This window comes from Ammospiza caudacuta, chromosome 5 (genome assembly GCF_027887145.1).
Source record: "Ammospiza caudacuta isolate bAmmCau1 chromosome 5, bAmmCau1.pri, whole genome shotgun sequence".
In the NCBI taxonomy this organism is placed as follows: domain Eukaryota; kingdom Metazoa; phylum Chordata; class Aves; order Passeriformes; family Passerellidae; genus Ammospiza; species Ammospiza caudacuta.
In genome coordinates, this window is record NC_080597.1 from 44743684 (window position 1) to 44765158 (window position 21475).

The 21475-nt window shown below is 41.7% G+C and overlaps 1 protein-coding gene across 1 annotated transcript in view; it reads right to left on the reverse strand.

Moving 5' to 3' along the window:
- The window catches only part of HMGA2 (high mobility group AT-hook 2), a 107034-nt gene extending 90346 nt beyond the window's left edge, over positions 1 to 16688 (reverse strand). The window contains exons 1-3 of the mRNA XM_058805800.1: positions 16467 to 16688; positions 13605 to 13691; positions 5788 to 5838 (exon numbers count right to left, since the gene is read on the reverse strand). Coding sequence (XP_058661783.1) covers positions 5788 to 5838; positions 13605 to 13691; positions 16467 to 16577 — 249 coding nt within the window. The 5' untranslated portion in view covers positions 16578 to 16688. The remainder of the gene's footprint in view (positions 1 to 5787; positions 5839 to 13604; positions 13692 to 16466) is intronic.
- Between the last annotated feature and the right edge of the window lie 4787 nt (positions 16689 to 21475).

Here is a 21475-nt window from a genome sequence, read left to right on the forward strand (position 1 = left end):
TTTTTATCTGTGCTATCTTCTGTAATTACATAAATACTAACCTTTTCACTCATCATCCAATATACAAAATATGAATTTTATCTCAGCCATTTCTTGCTCCAAATGGACCCAGTAGTACTTCATTTAAACAAACACATGTTCTCTTAACAGCAGAATCTCTAGCCTAGCTTAGGGATACACTAGTAAGCACCACATCAGAGAGGGGAAAGTCTCACACTAACCTTTTGCTATCTAAGAGCCAATTATATGTCTTATTTTATTGTCTAGGTTGTCTTCAATAGCATCAAAAGATTAATATCTCCAGCTGAGAATTCACCACTGCTATAACAAAGCCTTCTTTGGAGCAGGATGGACTATGATCTCAGAACATTCTTCTCTCTCTCTATCACCCAGTGAATAAGATTGCATGAATTTAAGCATCTCCTAGACCATGACTTCATATGAGACAAAAAAGACTGCCTGCATAAGAAGTAAGAAAAACTAGTCAAATGACTTCACATCACAGAGTATGTCACTATCAGGCAGAAACTTGACTTAGAAATTTGACTTAGGTGTGGAAAGGCTCAGTGTTCACATATTCACAGGATATTTTTAGTTGAATGGGATCCACAGGGATCATCAGGTCCAAGTTCAAGTGAATATCTATATGGGCATTGAAGCCACAACCTTGGTGTTACTAAAATCATGCTCTGACCAAATCAGCTAATAGGGGGAAGAAATAGCCTCAAAACATTGATAGGTCCTCTGAGGCAATGGGATTTTTTTGGTATGTATTTCTTCAAAATTAAGAACCTCATTTTCAAAATCTTAATGAGCACTAGAAATTCTTGCCCTGACACAGGAACTGCTGGCATAGAAAAATCTCACCAATTCCATGTTCAAGGTTTTGTATCTCAGCTATGTCAGAACTGAACTGGAAATAATCAGAAGGAAAATTTACTATAAAAAAGCAGTTTTGTATTTTTTTTAAATGTGGTTTGGCACTGCTTAAATTGGCATTCTGTATAAAATTAAACTCTTCCCTTATTAAAAAAGTACTATAGTCATCAATCATATAATAATCAAACGGTTTGGGTTGGAAGGGACCTGAAAGATCATGTAGTTCCAACACCCTGCCATAAGCTAACACACCTTTCACTAGACCAGGTTGCTCAAAGCCTCATCTACCTTGGCCTTGAGCACTCCCAGGGGTGGGACATTCACAATTTCTCTGAACAATTGTTCCAGTATCTCACCATCCTCACAGTAAGCAATTTCCTCTTACTATCTAACCTAAACCACTCTCTTCCAGTTTAAAGCCATTTCCCCTTGCCCTGTCACTACAGGTCCTTGTAAGAAGTCCATCTCCATTTTTCTTGTGGCTCTCTCTGCTTACTGGGAGGCTGCTCTATGGTCTGTCTGAAGCCTTCCCCAGGCTTAACAGCCCCTTCTCTCTCAGCTTGTCTAGATGATCATGACTAGGATCAGATTAAAAATCTGCTTAAGGAAATGAATTTATTATAATCTCTTATCTCCTACCAAACTGAAATATGTTCTCTATACTGTCTAGAAGGAAACAAAATTGCTGGAAGTTTTCTGAACAAGTCACAGTTCTTACTTAGGCTTCAGTGATGAGACACACAAGCATCACATGCATCCCATGCATGCTTCACATGCATCCCACATGTCCCTGCTCAGAAGGTCACCAACCATCTTCTGCTGTTACAATCACACAAATTCTAGAATTGCATCTATCCATCTTTTAGAACAACTACATGGCATGGAATCAGCCATCTCTTCTCCTCACCAAAGTCCTGCTCAAGGCAGTAAAAAGCTCTGAACTGTTCCCCTGGAACAATTCTGCCATTCTATGCAGAGAGTCTATGGTTCAAGTCAAACTATTTGGAAATGCAAAAAAAATTCTACCTAAAGACTCAACAGAAACAATGGAAATTAAAAATGAATACCCTTTTCTGCATCAACTTCCAAACTGGATTTCAGATTCCTCCATTAAACTGATGCCTGAGAGCACTAGAAGACTATGGAATTTCCAGGGCCTTCCAATGCAGCTCTTTGGAACAAACAGCAAAACAATTGATTACTTAGTCCACTCCTCTACTCATATACCTTCAGTCCCTTCCTTTCAGTCAAATTATAGGCATACACAAATGAAATAAATAAAATAAAAAACCTTTGATCTTTACAAAGGACTACATGAAGCCATGAGCAAAACATGAGCAGCAGCACCAGGCTTCAATGGCAAACACGTGCCCCTGATGAAGTTAATGACAAACCTTTCACTGACTCCTGCGAATGTGAATTTGACTTTATGCCTGTGCTACATAAAATAATTCTGCAAATAAAAACCAGGTTGCTTCATAGGCTTTTTTTTTAAGCATCAAAGGCTATGTCTACAATATGGACCGCAGGATGGTGCTGAGGACCTAAGGTCCAAACCATACACCTTTCAAGAGGTTTTTGTTTCACTCTAGCCTAGTCCTGTGGCTTGAATGCCTAACAGACTGCACTTCTACAGCACATCTTCCAATTTGGTTCCATTTGAAAGGAGTCCTACCAAAGTCTACACCAGTCCTACCAGAGTCTACACTGCATACTGCTACACAATGCATACAGTAAGTGGGGAAAATCAGGAGCTGCACTTCCGAAGCATACTCCTGATTTGACCTAACACACTAATGCAGATGCATCCAAGGAGCTTAGAATATGTCTGTCAAATAAAACCTCTAAAATTAAGGAGTACTGAGGCCCCCATGAAGAGGGTTAATAGGTAATAGACTCACAGCCTTCAATGTGTTCACACGGGTGCAGCAACCTCCAGTGAAGGTGAGTTTTACAGCAGCAAGCACTATGTTTCTAATTTCAACTATGCTCATTTCCCACCTGTTTGACCTTGTTACCTTCAGGACTTTCATTCAATTAGCCCTCCACATTTAGAAAGCTTTTCTATGTAGTTGAACATTTTATTTTCAGAAGATTTTGTTTAATCTTGACTGTCTATTCTATAGGGTCTTCTTTCCCTTGACAGCTTTGTAAAGTACACATTATTGCATTAAAAAGATCATCTGATGTCTCATACATTTGTGATATACTGGGCTTTTTGCCCTCTTCACTTGGGCTCTCCCTCCCCCTCTCAGTTTTATACTAGTCAAAAAAGATTTACTTCTCTTCTAAAAATTAATATATAAATAAATACACTGTGAATCACAAACATTAAATACTTAATTTGAACCAGCAGAAAGACCAGCTACCGGAATTCTACAGTGGTCTGTTAGCTTGTATGTCTCTGCATGTGCATATTGAAGGAAACAGCAGAAATAATATTTTACAATTTGATGAACAACATATGACACAGAACCTCTAGACTCCCAAAAAAAGGGTTATAAACTTATGAAAATGTAGAATTCTGCCCTCTCCAACAAAAAAACCCTACACGCTCCTTTACTTGCACAGATACTAAACCATCATCAGTAAGGCCTGACATATAAATAAATTGGATTTAGGAAATATATAATCATTAAGGATTAAACTGAAATATGTGTGATAAAATGGGACATTTTCTGACTACATGTTGGAGGTCTAAACAAAAAGGATGATGCCGTACCATCTGCTTTCAGGCAGACTCCTCCCCTGAGTTCAACTACGAGCTAGAAGGAGCCCATGAACTCAATTTAAACTGGAGAGAAAAAAGAGAAGGGGGACAAACTCTTCAGACCATGAGAATCAAACATGCCATTATCTCAATGCAAGCTGCAGATTTGGAGAATTATCTCTAAAAATTACAAGAAGCAATCGTATCATCAGAATAACAAAGTAAAAAAGACTACGCTTTCAACAGGTGCAACAGCAAAGTAATACTGAGTTGCAAAATATGCATTAATTTTTTTTTAAAGAGTGAATCTTGAAAGTATTGGTCTCATAATAAAGTAATGCATACATCTCATTTCAGTAATTCCCACTTCTGAAAATCAGATTCTTGACTTGACAAATAGCCCATTCCATACTGAATGCTTCACTGATCCTGCCTATTCTTTCTTCCCCATAAAAACACAAACACAGAAGGGAAACATTCTGCAAGCTGTCAAAGGTGCTGTATTAGCCCTTTCTTACTGAAAACTCACTTTAGTTTAGTTTCTGACAATGAGTACTTGGAAGAGAAAACGTTTCTAGTGTGTCAAGTTGGTGCCTTTTCCCTTTTCCCCAAACTCTTCAACTATTCACCTGTCACACATTGCTAACTCAGAGGGGATGGCTTGACTATTATAAATTAATTACTCTCATAAACCAAGTATTTTTGCTGTTTCCCAGGGATTGCACCCAAGGTGAGGATCAAGCAAGCAACACTCAGCATCCAGATATGCAAGGTCCAAGCCAAATGGGAGGAAGCAGAGAGAAACTGACCCACATTTTACTGCATCTGGCATTTGCCTTCCCCAAGCTGCTTATGAGATCACCAGCACAGATACATTCCATAAGTCACTTTTTCAATGCCAGTAAGCTTCCTCATGTACCTGAAAAGTGCCTGACCTAAAAACTACAGGTATAAACCACTCATCTAGTATGCAGTGGTTTGTTTTCTCCAAAGAAATATCTTGTGGAACATTCACTGGAAAATGCAATAGAACTAGTTCTTAAAGAGACTGCTAAAGCCAGCTTTCCCGTGTTTAGTGGCTAATACTCTGGGGAACCTTAGCTGTAGTTTTCAGTACCTTCTTGTGCTGTTTGAGATTTTGCAAGCATATTGTACAACTCTTTTAACAGCTATGCAAAAGAACTGAACAAAATGGAGGGGGAAATGACGGGACTGACAAAAGGAAAGAGAATACAGAGTGAAATTAGGGTTTGAAATTGAGATGGTGGGGGTGGATTTGAAATGGAAGTTTAAAGAAAAATGTTGAGCAGGGAAAGGAAACTGGAAAAAGGAGATCAGAAATATTAACTTGTGATGAAGTACACAGCCACACCTTTTTATCATCTAATATTCAATCCCATTTTCCAAGTGACACCCCATGGGAAAGCCCATACACAAGTGAAAAACATGCAGAGGAGAGGTGCACCAAGCTCATTAGCTGTAAACATCAGTGAGGATACAAAATTTCAAGTACCTAAGAATGAAATACTTCCATTGCCAAAGAATGAAAACACACTTCTGATAGACACTTCTAAAGACTAAATGAGGTCAGGAAAGGTGGAAACTTTTAATGAAATATATTACCAGTCACTACAAATATATGAGGCATGAAAATGACTGTGAGTGGAAAAACTAAGTTCTACAGTGCAAGTATCCTGCTGTTCATCTGTGCTCTTTCTCACTGGATTTAAGGAAAATATGCATGTTTCCAGGCAATGTACAACAAAAGCATTTTGGTTTTTAAACTTTATCTCCTGTACCCTACATCTGAGTCTTATCACCCCTCTGATGTCCCATAGTGCCCCTTTATAACCTTTGTTACTCAATTACTGAACAAGTTATCTCATTGTTACTCTCTTTTGAAGGAAGAGTTGAGCCTCTTTTCATGCTGATAAGATAGGCATTAATATTCACTCGAAGCAAACATTCAATTGTAAAGTATCTTGAGCAAACTACCAGAGTCTAAAGGTAGGAAGCAGTGATCAACTTCTTTGCTCTCTTAACCCTTTAGTCAATCCACCAGAACAAAGAGACACAGAAGATAGATGCTTTTCTTACAAATGAAATTACTTTCTCTAAAGGAACAGACTTTATAACGTGCTTTACATTTATAACATGCTTCATAACACAGCAAATAAATCTGGAAGTGAAATACCTACCCATTTTCTGGGCCGGCCTCTAGGTCGCTTTTCACCAGTGGCTTCTGCTTTCTGTAAAAGAAACACAACATATTTTATACCTCAGCATTACTTAACAGCCTCAGTAACTAGGAACTCCTTTCCTGTAACATTAGGAACAGGAATTACAACCATACCTCTTGGGTGGCATCAGGCCCCCCAGCTAAGCCATGTGTTTTCTGGCAGAATGTGTGACTATGCTCCTTTTCTCTGACATTTCCTAGGCAGCGCCTCACCTGCACCCAAGTGTGTCCCCAGCCCTGATCCACGCTGTGTCAGGGCCATGGAGGAGCGTGCCCACACAGTCCCAGCTGCCCAGGGCCCTCTGCAGAGCCACCCTGTGTCAGGCAGGGCCATGGCGGAGTGCGTCCACACAGCCCCAGCTGCCCAGGGCCCTCTGCAGAGCCACCCTGTGTCAGGGCCATGGAGGAGTGTGCCCACACAGCTCCAGCTGCCCAGGGCCCTCTGCAGAGCCACCCTGTGTCAGGGCCATGGAGGAGTGTGCCCACACAGCTCCAGCTGCCCAGGGCCCTCTGCAGAGCCACCCTGTGTCAGGCAGGGCCATGACAGAGTGTGCCCACACAGCCCCAGCTGCCCAGGGCCCTCTGCAGAGCCGAGGTGCCCTGGCCAGTCACCCAACATGCAGGCTGATGGTGGGGACACAGGGCAATTGGGAAACCTGGGAACCTCCAAGAACATCAAATCTAGTCTTTCATATGCCATCAAAAAGTACTTGAAGATACTAAATTAAAAATACAGCCTGTTTCAAGTTTGATCAAAGCAGTTTACAGCAGCTACAATTCATTTTTTAGTCTCATTATGTTCATGCATGAAAGTAATTAGGACAAAATATCACCATGAACATGTCTATGTTCTTATTGGGAAACAATTTCTCTACTTTTCCAGGTAAAAGCACACCTTTAGGCTATAAGTAAACCTTCCATGGCCCAAAACACACCTTCCCTGTCCAGGTTTAAGGGAACAAAGTCGAAGAGGCCCTAGAAGTAACCTCTGTATTTATGTAAGCCCAGCAGTTGCTCCTGGAGCTCAGCTTAAAGGAAATATGGGTCCTTTTATAAGCTCTTCCACTAATTCCACTGAGTGACATTGTGAATACTACCACTAATAACAGTACTTAGTAGTACACTAAAAAATTTACAGAGTTTAAAATGAAAATTCCCGGTTATTCTCTCTAGCTAGGCTATGTTCATCCATACACTTCACCAGGTAAATGATCCTGTTCCACTCAAGATTTTGTCACCACCTGTAGTCAGGGCAGGACTTGCCAGATACAAGGTCCCCAAGAAAGAAGACTTTTAGTACACATGAATTGTGTTCCTTTGGTTTTTTCCCCCCAGTTAACTGTATGTATATTTGATTTGCCCTTAGAAATTAACTGTGCCATTAAATAAATCACTTGCTGGTCAATCACTGTAACATACACTGTAACCCAATGCTGTGCAAATCGGATCTCTCTAAAAGAGAACTTGAGCTGAGGAACTAGTGGAGGAATCTCTACAAAAAAACCTGCCCTGTGAGTTAAATGCAATTACTTTGAAATAAATACCTCACAATAAGAAAGCTGCGAAAAATAAAATTCACACTCCTGAAGGGCAAAATTATCACTCAGACTTGTTAAAAGAGTAAACTTGAGCTTTAATAGTTTATACCAGTGTTACATGTAAGGTGAAACCCTCTTAAGAGAATACTTGTTAAAGTGCATTTAATATATCCTGTAGCTGTCTATTTCAGAGTTTTGTTTCCTTTAAGCGGTCAATTTCTTTATACCTTGTAACCTGAAGGATGCAAAAAACCAGATATGGTTTAGTGTTGATAACCTGCTTCTATGTTTACTGCATGAAACACAGGGCATAAATCTTAAAAAGAAATATCAGTTATAATTGGTCTTAACAAATCAACACTTGACATGTTATTAGAGCACTAAGGCTATTTATTTTCTTGTGTGTATTACTGCATCTGAAGGAAAGATCCTTTTCCAAAACTCTATTAAAAAAATAATTAACTTTTTGAGTACAAAACCACTTTGGTCTAATAATTAAAGTCCCTACAAACCTGACACAAATTTTAGCTGCAAATTATAATGAACATGAGAGATTTCTTTGAACAACTAATCTTTGCTTCCTGCCATAAACTGTCACACAGGGTGGCTGCTTCCCATGCAGCTCAGCAATGCTGAGCTCTACCACCACCAAAGGTCCATGTCAGAAGTGGCCAGTGTTCCTGCTGCCTAGTTTGGGTAATGGTTTGTCAAGTGCTTGGGGACTGTGCAGATTGAAAGGCACTATATTCCTGCAGTATATGACTTCCACCTCATGTTAGAAGAAAAACATTTCCATAGCTCTTATCAAAACCAAATCTTTCCCAGAGGTGAGCTGAGCAAACAGCCAGGCATGCCAAAGGTGATGTTTTGGTACAGAGAGATTCTGTAAGTAAATAGCAAGGTTTTCACAGATTAAACTGCAGAAAATGAGTGACAAGAACCTCCAAAGTGGAAGTTTTAATCTCCTTTTCAAGAGAAGAGAAAGACAAAACAGTTTGAGAATAAATGAAAGGAGCAGTAGCAGCACAGTGGTAATGATAAATACATGAAGTTCAGAAAAATATTCCACCTTCTTCCCTCTTTTTTCAGCCTGCATTTTGTTAAAATACTGTATTTTAGCTAAGTGCTGTATTTTCTCCAATAGCATTAGACTTTCTTTTAACTGAAGCCTTGAAGAAATGTTTTACTGTGTATAAGCTAGGTAATCCATTGCTTCTCCATGAAAGCACATTGCCTTTCCCCTTGAACAGATTTTTGCACCATCAGAAACACTCCAGTCTGTTGGCTCTTGGCTTTAATTGAAGCGTCGCCTCTGAAGCTAGGGGCAAATCCTGACAGAGCTCCAGGCCACCCAGAGGTGGTGTTTGGTCAGGGGGTTTTTAACATTTGGTGCTACTATGCTATGAGGCATGACCTTGCTTTTTACAGCTAAAACATGAAATCACCAAAGCTTAAACAAGGGTCAGGTATGTTATCAAACACAAAATGTATTTCATTAAAAATAGGAAATTTCTTATAAACAATAATATGAACACACCATTTTTGAAATGTCACATTTGAGGAACAGAACTACACTTTCTCACATTTAAAAGCATGATCTACATGGGAAGTGGTTTTTATTTATCACAGGTGAGAAAGATCATAATTCAGTCACTGCTATCTGGAAGTGAGCTAACAGTCCCCAGGAAGCTGTGCAATCCACTTAAGCCCTGTACCACAGGGCCATCGAACCCTGCTTCCAAACAGCTTCTCTCAGCAACTCTAGGACTTGACTGCCCATGATCTCTGCCTCCTTATTACAAAAATGTGCTGTACCCAGCCAGAAACCAAGGCTGTACTACTGAAAGCAATGAACAAGACAAGACAAATATAAATAATTGAATGGCTATAAAGTGCTCTTTGGGCATCCGTGCATTGTCAAGGAAGACCTCAAATGCAACAGAATCCAAATTTGAAGAACTCTATCTACTTTGCAAAATGATCTGCTGGAGATCTCAGATAAAGTGTGTCAGAGCTGTAAGTCAGGTAAAATAAGTGATAGCTCTCAGGAGGAAGATCACTGTTGCCAAACAGAGTCAAAAGACCTAGCCCAGGAATGTATCCCTCTCAAAAAAACCACACAAGTTATTTAGTCAAAAAATACTCCTAAAAAAACTTTAGGCATTGACTAAGTACAAAAGCATCACACTTTCCATGTCCTGTTTTATCCTTTTTAATGCTAAACAAAAATCAGTCTTCTGCTTTTCCTATCTTGGTCAAAACATTTGATTTTGAGGTCTCTTATTTTTTCAGAGCAATAACAATCACTTGATAAATTTGATCTTGTTATCCCTTTAAGCTTGTAATGAGTGGTGTTGATGAAAATGAATGAAGCATGGAGAAGCCAACTAGATTTTCATGACCCAATTCAGGGCAGAGTCCTCATCACATGCACTTTTCTGGTTTGTTGTTTTTTTTTTTTCTTTTACCTTTGGACTGCTTAACCCAGGGGCATGCCTTTCTACATACCAACCTGGCCATGTAAGGTAGAGACAATAGCAAGTGTAGTCACACACAGGACCACAAGCTTTAGTTTTCAGAGGATGATGCAACAAGCCCTGTAAGCATTTTCAGTGAATCTCACTATACCAATAACTACAACAAAACTCAACATATTTTAGCAGAAGGTAAATTTTACCAAAGAATTTATACCATTGTATATTCCTGGGACATCCCTTGACAATTCCTTTAACGACAATCATATAATAGCTACTACTCTTTTTTCTAATGTCACAAATGTGTTTCCTGCTCCCAGACAGGAAAGTATTTATGCCTACACAGTATTTTTGACAATCCAAACTATAGGGACTAAAAAAAAAAAAAGCCCTAGAAAGGGAAATGTGATGGGCTCAGAAAAGAGCTCACCAAACAAATAAAATTCAACCACAAAACACCCAGGAAATTAAAAGGAAGATTCCCCACTATGATCTTCCAGAAAAAAATAGTTGTGCTTTACAGAGAAAAAAAACCAAAACCAAATTCACATATTGTTATTAAAAAAAAAAATTAAATTAATGACAGAATAACTTGTTTAAAGATGCAGACTGCATAATAACAACCTAATTGTGGGGACTCAAGTGCAAGGTGATCAGGAATTTTTTATCTCTACCTCTTCTTATCTATTTGGTAACACGTTGTGTTCCTCCTGTTTGTGAAAATTAAACAATGGAGAAATGGTTTGGCCTTCTATAAAACACAGTTTATTTCTCGCCTCTAGTTTATAAAAACTTAGGCATGTGTGATACGCAAGGCTTTAAGGAAGAAAGAAAGTATATTACCCAAAATTAGAGTAATTGCCACATTATTAGCTGTTCAGTTAGTTTTGCAACATTTTGTATGCATTGTCAAGTTTCACATTGCTAATTTCCTAACAAGCACAGTTTGTTTTCAGATGCCCCAAGGCCAGTTTACTAAGACCAAACACAAGCTCTTAAAGCTAAAAAAAAAAAAAAAACAAAAAAAAAAACCAAACCAAATTTTTTTTAAATCCTGTGAACCAAGAAATTTTAAATATACAACACAACCACAATTCCAGGGAAAATTGTCCATCAAGTGATTTAAGGGTATTTGCTTTTGGACGTATAACAAAACGAAGCCCCAGTTCTGGAATATTTTTATCTCACTGCCAGTTTGTGCAATACATTTTTAATTGTGATGTGTAATGCTTTGCAAGAGAACACCCAATCAATTAATCATGAGTGCCTTCTCATGGCTGCTCGGTGGGTTCTCCTGGTTGCCGTTTATCTAACATGTTGTGAACACTCTGAAGCATTTCAATGAGCTCCCTTTGAAACACACAGGGCACGCACTATTCTTTAGAAATTCCAGCCCATTCCAGCTGGGTGTATAGTGCCCAGGTTCACATGTAGAGAGGCTTAAGCTAAGATACCCAGTGCTCTTTCTGGGAGTTGAGACAGGCTGGAGCAAGTCTTAATGAATGCATGTATGCATATGTATGTGTAAATATGTGTACCACAAAATTGAACATATAGTTCACTCCTTTTAGAGGTGATACCCTCACCACCAAATGAAGCTTTCTTGCAGTGCCAAAACATTCCCATCCATATTACAGTTAGAAAAAATACTGGAAATAATATTGCATTAAAAGATACTTTGAGATACATGGTGAAAAGCTGATCTATTTTAGAGAGGGCTAATTATCAATTTGGAAAAGGGGCTAAAATATTTATTTGAAATGTGATACCAGTCTCATTCTTCTAGTGAGGCTTTATAAGTGTTTTATGTTTTAGAGGATTTATCAAACACATACTTTATAGATAAACCTAGAAACCAGTAAGACCTGTAATTACTCACCCCTCAAAGGGTTTTTTTCTATTACAAAAAGAGACACGTGGTCTTTGGTCAATTTTTTACATTAGCAACACCCAAAAGCTTTAATTAGAGCAGTAACTTGATGCTTTCTGAAAATCAGAATGTTACAATGAAATTACTCAGTTTGTAAATTAGACTGGGAAAGCATAACTTTGTACCAGAATCATCTGGAAAACTCTTGATTTGATAAACCTACACATATATGAATGTTTTTAAATTATTTTCTATTTATACTCATTTCCAAATCACTTATGTAAATGAAATAATGGCAATACTCCTTTCAGAGGCATCTTTTAAAAACATTTCTACAAATCATTTAAAATTTTATCTTACTACAAATGTTTTCCTAGGAAAGCCAACACTCCTAGGAGTAATATTTAAAATACTAAAGCTCACATTTGGATTTGCTAGACTAATAAAAAACTTCTCCCTCTCTTTTGAAGAGTGACATATAAACTATTTTAACATGAATCTGAGAAATGCTTTTACTGTGTTTATACTTTAATGTATAAAGAAAAAAAATCAACATTTTAAGCACATTACCTTGCAGAATGGCTTTGAAAGATTTTTAATACTAAACCTGTAAAGCATTTTTTACTAATTCATGGATTTCTTGACAGAACATGCTGCTTTTTTTCCAGCCCATAAAGAAAAAAAAATAAAACCAACTAAAATTTTGAATTTAAAGACAGCTGGAAAAGTACCTCAAACAAATGTTGAAAACACTTTAAACAAAACAGACATGAAACCATAGTCACCTTTTAATGATTTAATATTTATCAGTAGTTGCTATAGTAATTTATAACACTGAAAACTATCAAACTTAATATGGTCAGTACCATAGGCATACTGAAAAATGAACCATAATTAGATGAGGACACAAATACCTTCCACACGTTTTGTCACCCACCTCCTTGAAAGATACTGATACACTATAGCACTACAGCTCACTCCCAGATTTTGTAAGCTTTAGTGATTTAGTATCTGTAAACTAGTGCTAACTCCTGTAGAACCAACAACATAAACAAATCTCCCATATTTGTTTTCAAGCTCATACACAACAATTTGCCTTCACTAAAATATTTCCTACAGAAGGGTAAGCATGATTTGCCTTGATAACACAGCTTTTTAATGGGGTGCTTTCCCCAATTAAAATAAAATTTAGACAAATTTTCATGTTGTATTTGTGATGTAAAATCCATGCGCTAAATGCAGTGACTTCAGGGAGCTTCTCCTGCAGCTGAAGGCAATCAGAACCACCAGAATAAAGTTTGGTCCCATCACCAAGCAGAAACAGTGGTTCAGAAGCCTAAAAGCACTTCCAGTAAAAGTCTCTTTGAAACTGATTACTAAACAAGATATAACAGGCTTTTACTGTAACTGGAAGTTTACTTTACCATCACATTTTAAAGCTGTAAATTTCAATATATGCACTTATTTCCATCAACACATAATTGGATTTACTCCTAATTAACTTATGTTTGACAAAGCACTTAGCTTTAATATACAGATTTGGTCTGTAGTAGTAACAACTGTAAGTGGGCAAGAAATTAATCTTCCTCTTACAAAAATCATAATGAAGAAAATAATGTCCTTGACTTCCTTACTAGATACAGGACATCTCATGGTTCCTCATGAAATTGTTATTTCACTGATCTGTAGACTACTAAAAAAGGTGCCCTTATAAGTTCTGTACTTAGGGTCTTGATGATAATTCTAATTTTAAAAATGTGAAATTCATGCTTTATGTAGCTTCCATTATCAAAAGAGTTCCAATGCCACACTTCACACCTAAATTATTGGATTTTTTGCTAACAGTTGATAAAAAAAACCAGCATTACTAATTTTTTCTCTTTATTAATCTCACCTTCTGAGCTGCTTTAGAGGGACTCTTGTTTTTGCTTCCTTTGGGTCTTCCTCTTGGTCTTTTAGGAGATGGTTCACCAGTTGGTTCCTAAATACAGGAAAACATGCTATTGTAGCAATGAGGCTACAACTAACCCAGATGTTCTAAAGGATAAACTAAACTGAGAAGTTGCTTAAAACATATGAATTAACAGTGTTATTAAATAACATAATATTAATAATACAACATAAACAATTTAGCAACTCCAGGTAAAGGAAAAATATATTTTGCACAATAAATAAGTTTAACTTCTCTTGCAATTACATAGAAAAACTTGGGAAAGTGTGAATATTCTAACACATAAGTTATAGCAGGAAACACATTTTTTAAAGATGGTTATGATTTCCCTCATATAAGAGCAGTTATTTAAAAAATAACACAGTTACACATTTAATTTCAATTGCATTGCATTATAGCAAGATACAATTATCACATGTAGTTTCTAGCACAAGCTTTTTGGGGGGAAAAAGTTAACTGCCAGAATATTGTAAAGTAAGATGAGACTACTCTCTCAAGGGGGCAATTTGTTTTTGTTGTTCTGCAGTCGGCATTATATTCACACCTATTCTAAAGAAAACTGATTCGTATTAACATGCAAATTTAAATGTTTCTTCATATAGAACACTTATAAGCCAAAAAAACTCAACAAAGAAAAATTTGAAACAAAACCCCAACTCGAAAATGAGTTGACACTGACTATTTTAGCTATTTTCTTAACTAGTTCCTTTGCCTGCCAGTAAATAACCAGTCCTTAAAACTGGGTATGAATTACTAAGAATTCAGATTCCAAATATTTATTCAGTGAATCATAAACACTATAAAACTCTTCTAGTCTTGAATATTATACATTTCGTTCATATTACAGGATGCAGTAGAACTAATTAAGTACAGTTTGTTAACTTAAACCAGTTTAAAGCCCTTCAGCTTTCATAATTCCCGGGTAGGTTAAAGGGAGGCTGGCAAGAGGACTCCCCAAGTGCTGCAGCTCAGTGGCGAGCCCCGCAGGCACTGCACATCTGGCTGAGCACGCTGAAGGAGACGCGTTTTTCTTTCATTTCCACACATTTAAATGCTACAGGAGGAAAAAAAAAATTAGGGAAAAAAAAAGAAAATATAATATAGAAAAAGAAAATACGAAAAAGAAAAAAAAAGAAAAAGAAAAAGAAAAAGAAAAAGAAAAAGAAAAAGAAAAAGAAAAAGAAAAAGAAAAAGAAAAAGAAAAAGAAAAAGAAAAAGAAAAAGAAAAAGCCCGGGCACAAGCCAGCAGGGTCGGTGGGTGCTGGCTGCCGGGGCTGGTCGAGGGCAATCAGGGGGTGAAGCAGAAGGGGTACAGAGCCCGCAGTCACCGGACCGATGGCAGCGAGTGTCACCAGGGGCAGAGCGAGGTAACGGGGGACTCTGCTTTTATGGCTTCCCAAAAAAAGTACTTTCTGTGAAATTTACAGGACCATATCGGGGCGGGGGAGGGGAAGGAAGCAAAGCAGCCGGGTTTCCCCCGGCTCGGGGCTCTGCTGCTCAGCGCTCTCCACGTTTCGAGCCCCTCGAAGGCTCTCGTGGCAGTGGGGCTGATGCCAAATGAATGGGAAGTAAACACGTTTAAAGCCCGCGGACGCTCGCTTTAAAATGAGCTCCACGGACAGCCCTGCTTCTCAATCGTGACTTCCGAGGGAGGCAGGGAAAAGGCTGCGGGCGGCTCCGCGCTGCCCCCGCCGAGCTGCGGGATTAATTGGTTGCATCCGCAGGCAAAATCCTCCTTCGGCGGCGCCGGCGGAGGGGCTGCAGAGCGCGGGGGCTCCCCCGGGCCCCTCACCCGGCGGCAGGGGCTGAGCGCGGCTGGGCAGCTCCGGGCGATGCGACAATGGCACTTCGGGAAAGGAAGGGATGGGGGTGGGGGTGGGAGTAACACACGGATCTAGCGACCTTAGCGCGAATTCGTATCTTGCGAGTCAAAAAGGGGAGCCCAGCGCGTTCGTGTCGGGGCCCAGGTGGAGGCTGTGGGTGTGGGTGGAAAGGAGCACCGGGCTACGGTCCCCGCGTCCAGACACGGCAGCGCTCCCGTCGCCTCGACCTGCCTTGGGAAAGCGCCGGAGCAAAGGCAAAAGGTGTTGCAAATACAGGGCAAGCCCCCTCCGGCTACCTCCCCCATCTCCATCGGCAACGGGGGCACCTCTCTCCATACGATGAGGGGGGCGAGGGGGGGAGGTGGGGAAGGGGGGGAATCCGGGGGTGGGGGGGGAGGAAAAAGACGAAAAAAAAAAAGCCTATGCGACTCTCTAGTCACCGTCCTCTACCCCAGCCCCAGCATCTAGGGGCAGTTCAGGGGCTGGGCTGGTCAAGATCGGAGGCGGCAGCAGCGCCCGGTGGGACCCGACACATGCACACACACGCGCGCACACAGATTGAGATATAGTGAGGGCTCAGAGAGGAGGGAGACAGGAGAGCCCCGATCCCTGCTCCTCGCTTTCGCAATTTCAAAATCAGCTCGAAATGACCCAGCGAGCGCTGGTTGGTCGGAGCCGCGCTGCTCCATGTTCCCCATTTACATTGAAAAGCCCCAGCTCGCTCCCTGCACAATAGTGAAAGTCCCGAGGAGGCTCCGCGGTTCAGCCACGGGCAGGCAGCGCCCCGTCGCTCCGGGCTCCGGGGTTCCCCCGCCGGGGCGCCCGCCGGAGCCCCTCGCTACGCGTCTGCACCGCCTCGCCGGGAGCAGCGCACAACAAAGCCCCCCCGCCCCGTCGCCAGGACTCCTTGCAGCACAATACGTACATGTACATGCCTATAACACTATACATCTGCGGCTCTACGTATCTACACGATACTGACTTGTGGTTGTTTCCTGGGTCTGCCTCGTCCTCTCTTCTGAGGCTCTGCGGTTGCAGGTTGCTCCTGGGCAGCAGTGGAAGGCTGACCGGGTCCCTCACCTTGTGCACTCATCGTGACTTCTGCTGCTCAGCCTGAAACCAGTCTCTCCAAAGCACCTTGAAGGGGGGGAATCAAAACGAGCTCTTGCTGCTTTTGCTGCTCGCTGCCACCACCACACCGGACGTCCTGGTGCTGCCAAAAAGGAGAAGAGAAGGGGAGGAGGAGGAGGAGGAGGTGATGGTGGTAGTGGTGTTGGTGGTGGTGGAAGAGGAGGGGGAATGAATCTCTCTTACAATTTAGGAATGGTTAGTAACATGAAGCAATTCAAAAGAGGAGAGGTTAAAAAAAAAAAAAAAAAGAGGAAAGGCAGAGTAAATTGCAGCCCTGGAAATGCAAGGAGAGAGGGAAATAGTCCGAGGGTAGTCGGGAGCAAACCAAGAAGAGGGAAAAAAGCCCTACAAATTGAAAGCAAGTGGTGGCTATCGCGCTTAGATCGGATCAGGACAAATTAAGATAAGACACACTGAAAATGGACTGAGAACACTGCACAATCTTGCCAGAAGCATGCACCCTGGGAAGACGGGGATTTCGGCAGCAGCGGGAGCAGCGCGCAAAAGGAGCGATCATTTAAAAATAATAATAATAAAACGATTTGGGAGATTGGGAGGGAAAAAAAGGGGGGGGCGGTCCTGGGTTCGTGTCTGTGATGCGAGCTCCTGGGACTGGAAATATTATGCGAGTCCTGCCCACGGACTAAACTAGGATGAGGGTTAAGGGAGGGAAAAAAACCCAAAACCAACAACAAAAACGAAGGAAAAGAAAAGAAAAGCCACCTTTACCCGTGGGTGGAAAAACCAGGAGGGGGCTGAAAAAAAAAAAAAAAAAAAAAAAAAAAAGAGAGAGAGAGAGAGGAGGAGGCAGAGCGAAAACGCGGCGATGGGGGCTGGCGGTCGGCCAGATAAAACACGAGCAGCACGGCAGCCGGGGCAGCGGCGGCAGAGCGCGCCGCCGCCTCACGTGTCCCGCACCGGCCCGGCCGCGCCGCCGCCGCGGCTTTAAAGGGCCAGGCCGGGCCCGCCGCCCGCCGCCCGCACCAGCCCGCCGCCACCGCGCGGGGCTGCCGGCCGCCGCACGTGCGCGCCCCGCCGAACAAAGGCGGCCGGGCCGGGGCCGCCCCGGGACGCGCCCGCCGCGCTCCGGCCGCCGGGAGCGCCGCTCCTTCCCCGGCGGTGCGGGCGCTGCCATCGCGGCGCGGGCTGCGCGCCTCGCGGGACGGCCGCCGCCGCGGTAAGATGTGGGCGGTATAACCAACCCGACGGCGGGTCGGAGCTGTCCTGCCGGGAGGGTGACGGCACGGGGAATGACCTTGCGGAGAGCCCGGCCCCGACATTGTTCTTCCTACGAGCATGGCGGGGCCGCGGGCTGCGCCTCTTCGCAGAGCCCGTAGGCAGGATGTCCAGCACAGCCCGCTCCCTCCGCCGGTGTTCGGTCCCTCCCGTGCGAGCCATGGTTAGGCGCCCCTCCACTGTGGCCACAAGGAGATGGCCAGGGAGGACCCCCCTGTCTGTGCGTCCCCCCCCAAAAATGTTCACATCTGGGCTTCATGCGCAGCTTGGGCATCTCCTCCAGCCCCACTCCTCCCACAAGGTCTTGCCCTTTGGCTGACAGCCACCCCTGTAGTAACTGTCTGGTGACATCCTTTCTTCCCTACTCGGGGCTGGCTGGACAAGCGCAGGAGAGCGCTCAGAAGGAAAAGTTGCTTTATCGTATATAATACTGAAGAGGGCAGAGATACTGCTGCAACACTCCTTATGCAAACTATCGAAATACAGCCAGTTTTCTTGGCACCTTATAAATTCTGATGTCTACCGATAAATAATAAGGGAACAGGCAGAAATTTACTACAATCAAGCACATGCAGTCATTGACCAGCAAGGACTGTGCTGAGGAGACAGCTGAGTTATTTTCTATGGATTAGAAAAAGTACACTGCAGACAGATGGGCTAAATAAAGAGTAATCCTAGAACACTTCTTAAGGCTGAAAATATTGCCAAAGTGTTCTTAATCCAATCACAAGAATCCCAAAGCCTGCTTCACTCCCATCCCCAAAAGCAACCAGCTATGGAAGATAGACACAGTCCACCTGTTCAATCTAACAGCTATCAGAAAAGCCTTGTAGTCCCACTGCATTTTGTAAAATATTCGGTTCCCATCACACCATGAAGAAATCCACAGAGTCCTACATCTATTCTGTACATCAAAAGAGTAAGCTGCTGTATGTGATCAGGATTCCAAGTGGAGGTTGTGGAGTCTTTAAAGTGCAGCAACACATAACTTTTATAACATCCATTAATCTCTTTAAAGCATATTCCTGTGTCCATTTCTCTGGAAGAAAGTGTTACATGCAACTGGTAAATCCGTCTCTACAGAATCATCCTATATGGACTATTAATTGTACCACTAGTCTTCCCTTGAGCAGTTCTAGTAAAAATGCTATCGTTCAAAGAGTTTTTACATACAGCCATAAGCAAATAATTTTCACATGAGATCAGTATTCCTAAGCTCACTGTTTTAAAGCTGTTCTGGACAAGAAAATCCTTGATGCTTGCACTGTGCCCAGCACAACGGAGTTTGGGTTTTTCTATAGTCTGACTACAAATTGACCATCATAAGAATCAGTATCCAGTATCTAAACTATCTATAAACAACTATGTGTCTTTCATTTATTTGAAACTATCCTGATTCCCTCCTTAAACAAAAGTGCTTAGACAATAAATCAGTTCCTTGATACTGACATTGCCTTATGGCAACTCTGTGGATACAGAGCTGACTAGACTCATCAAAAAACTTGTTCTTATGTCATTTACATACAGAGTACCTTAACCCAGGTAAGCAACACAACATCCAGAACCCAGAAAGCCTGACTTCCTCAAGTGAATGATGGAAGCTGAGGAGCCAGAAACAGCTCTTCATTTTTTCCCAGGTTCCTTCCCAAAACAGATGTGGTAGCAGTTCTTTCCACTGTTCCAATGCATTCTCTGACAGTATAGCTGTATTTGCACAATATTCAGGGCAAACACCAGTGAATACAACTTTATAATTAATCAAAGGGACTACTGCAAAGTCACTGGAGTAGACATGACCTACTTTCCACCAACTTTGGTCTGGGATTTAAGCTTTGGTCTATTAACAGAAGTATTAATTATCAGTGGTTTTATTTTTTTGTTTTCTGGAACCATTCATAATAGTATAGGAAATTTATAGACATAGAATCTGGCCTGATTTCTAGTCTCCATGAGTCAAACTCAGGATATATCCGAAGAAATCAGAGGAATTTCCTAGGAAATTAAGAAGAAGACAATGAAAAATAATGTGCAGATTTTGCTACCTAACCCAGAACACTTATAAAGAGGCCATTTGTTATTCTGTAATCAACGTGATGGCTTGTAGAGGTTTCACTGGCCTCTCTTCTCAGAGGAGATTTTTTAAATTGTGCAGTCTAATAGCTGCAGTAAAATTTTGCATCAGAACCAAGGTTGCAAGAAAGTATCTTTTAGAAAGACAGAAAATTACAGGTTAAATAGGCCTTGGAGATTATAAATAGCAGCAATAAATAGCTTCCCTTGCTCACTTCTTCATCTGTTTCCTTTCTCAGAAGCTGAGGGATGCAGAAGAAACCATGCTGTATGGTCGCAGGGAGATGTCACCTATAGATAGCAACCTAACATAGTCCATACATAAGTACAACTAACCACCAGTCTGGTAGTGCTTTTACACAAGGAGAGAACTTCTTTATTTTTTGCAAGTTGCTACTGAAGGTCTGTGGTGCCAAATGTGTGATAGGAAGTGTGTCCCCAACTTCATAATGCCTGCTCACTGTGTACATACATAGGAGGGCAGAGTCAGGACACCCCTATGTTCTGCTCTAGCAGGTCCTATTTCCTCCACCTTAGTTCTCTTGGAGTGCAAACTACTCAAAAAGGGGCAGTGTTAGTAAGTTTAAGGCCTTAGCTCAGGGGAAGCAGCAATTTTTTAACTTTAAAAGAGATCTCTTGCCAGGAATGGGAGAGCAGATGGTAAAATTCAGAAGAATTTTTTTGACTGTTTCCTCCGTATTTCAAGAAGCTTACAGCTCTGCACTGCCTCAGAAAACTCCTTAGAGGAACAGCCTTGGCCTACCAGGGCTACAGGCTGCCATGTCTGAAGGGTTGTATTTAGTATAGGTATTCCACTTCTGTGGCCAACCAGAGAGGCCAAAGACACTTATGTAGTTAAAGGCTACAGTGGGTACTCAGGGACCTGGGAATGCTGATACTCTGCTGCTAGGGAACCAGGCAGTGCAGGAGAAGTACATCTTGCAAACACTGTCTACATTTGTGGGAAAAGTGAATTTGTGATTTTCCCTGGCTCTTGTAGAATGTGCTGCCTCTCGGGTTGGAAGAGAGAGAAGAGCAGGCACGTGAACCCTGAGTGCACCTATGAGATGGACCAGGCTGTATCACCATTCTTCCACTCTTTTCATCCAGCTGGTGGGACCAACAGTGGCTGTTGCTTCATAATCAGCAACCTGGAGATGGCTCTGAGAATGTTTTAGGGAAGCATGACTGTGACTGACAAAAAAGACCCGGAAAAGAATATTAAGGCTCTCAGGCTTTGTCTGCACTGGGGAATTTCTTCCCTCCTCCAAATTCCCACCATTGCCAATATGAATGCAGCTGCACAATTGTTAGAGATGTTGGGAGGCATAATATATGAGTTTTCATCTAGTCAGCCATTTGCAGTACTGTGTCAATTAACCCTCCTCAGAGCAGGGTTAACTGATACAGTGCTGAAAACGGCTGCTGGAACTGAAAGCTGTCTATACTAAGGTTCCCATTGTTGCTAACTCTGGTGCAGCTGCAGTGGAATCAGTCCACGTGGGATTATTTGGTAACAATTCTCCAACCTAGAAACTGCTTCAAAATGCAACA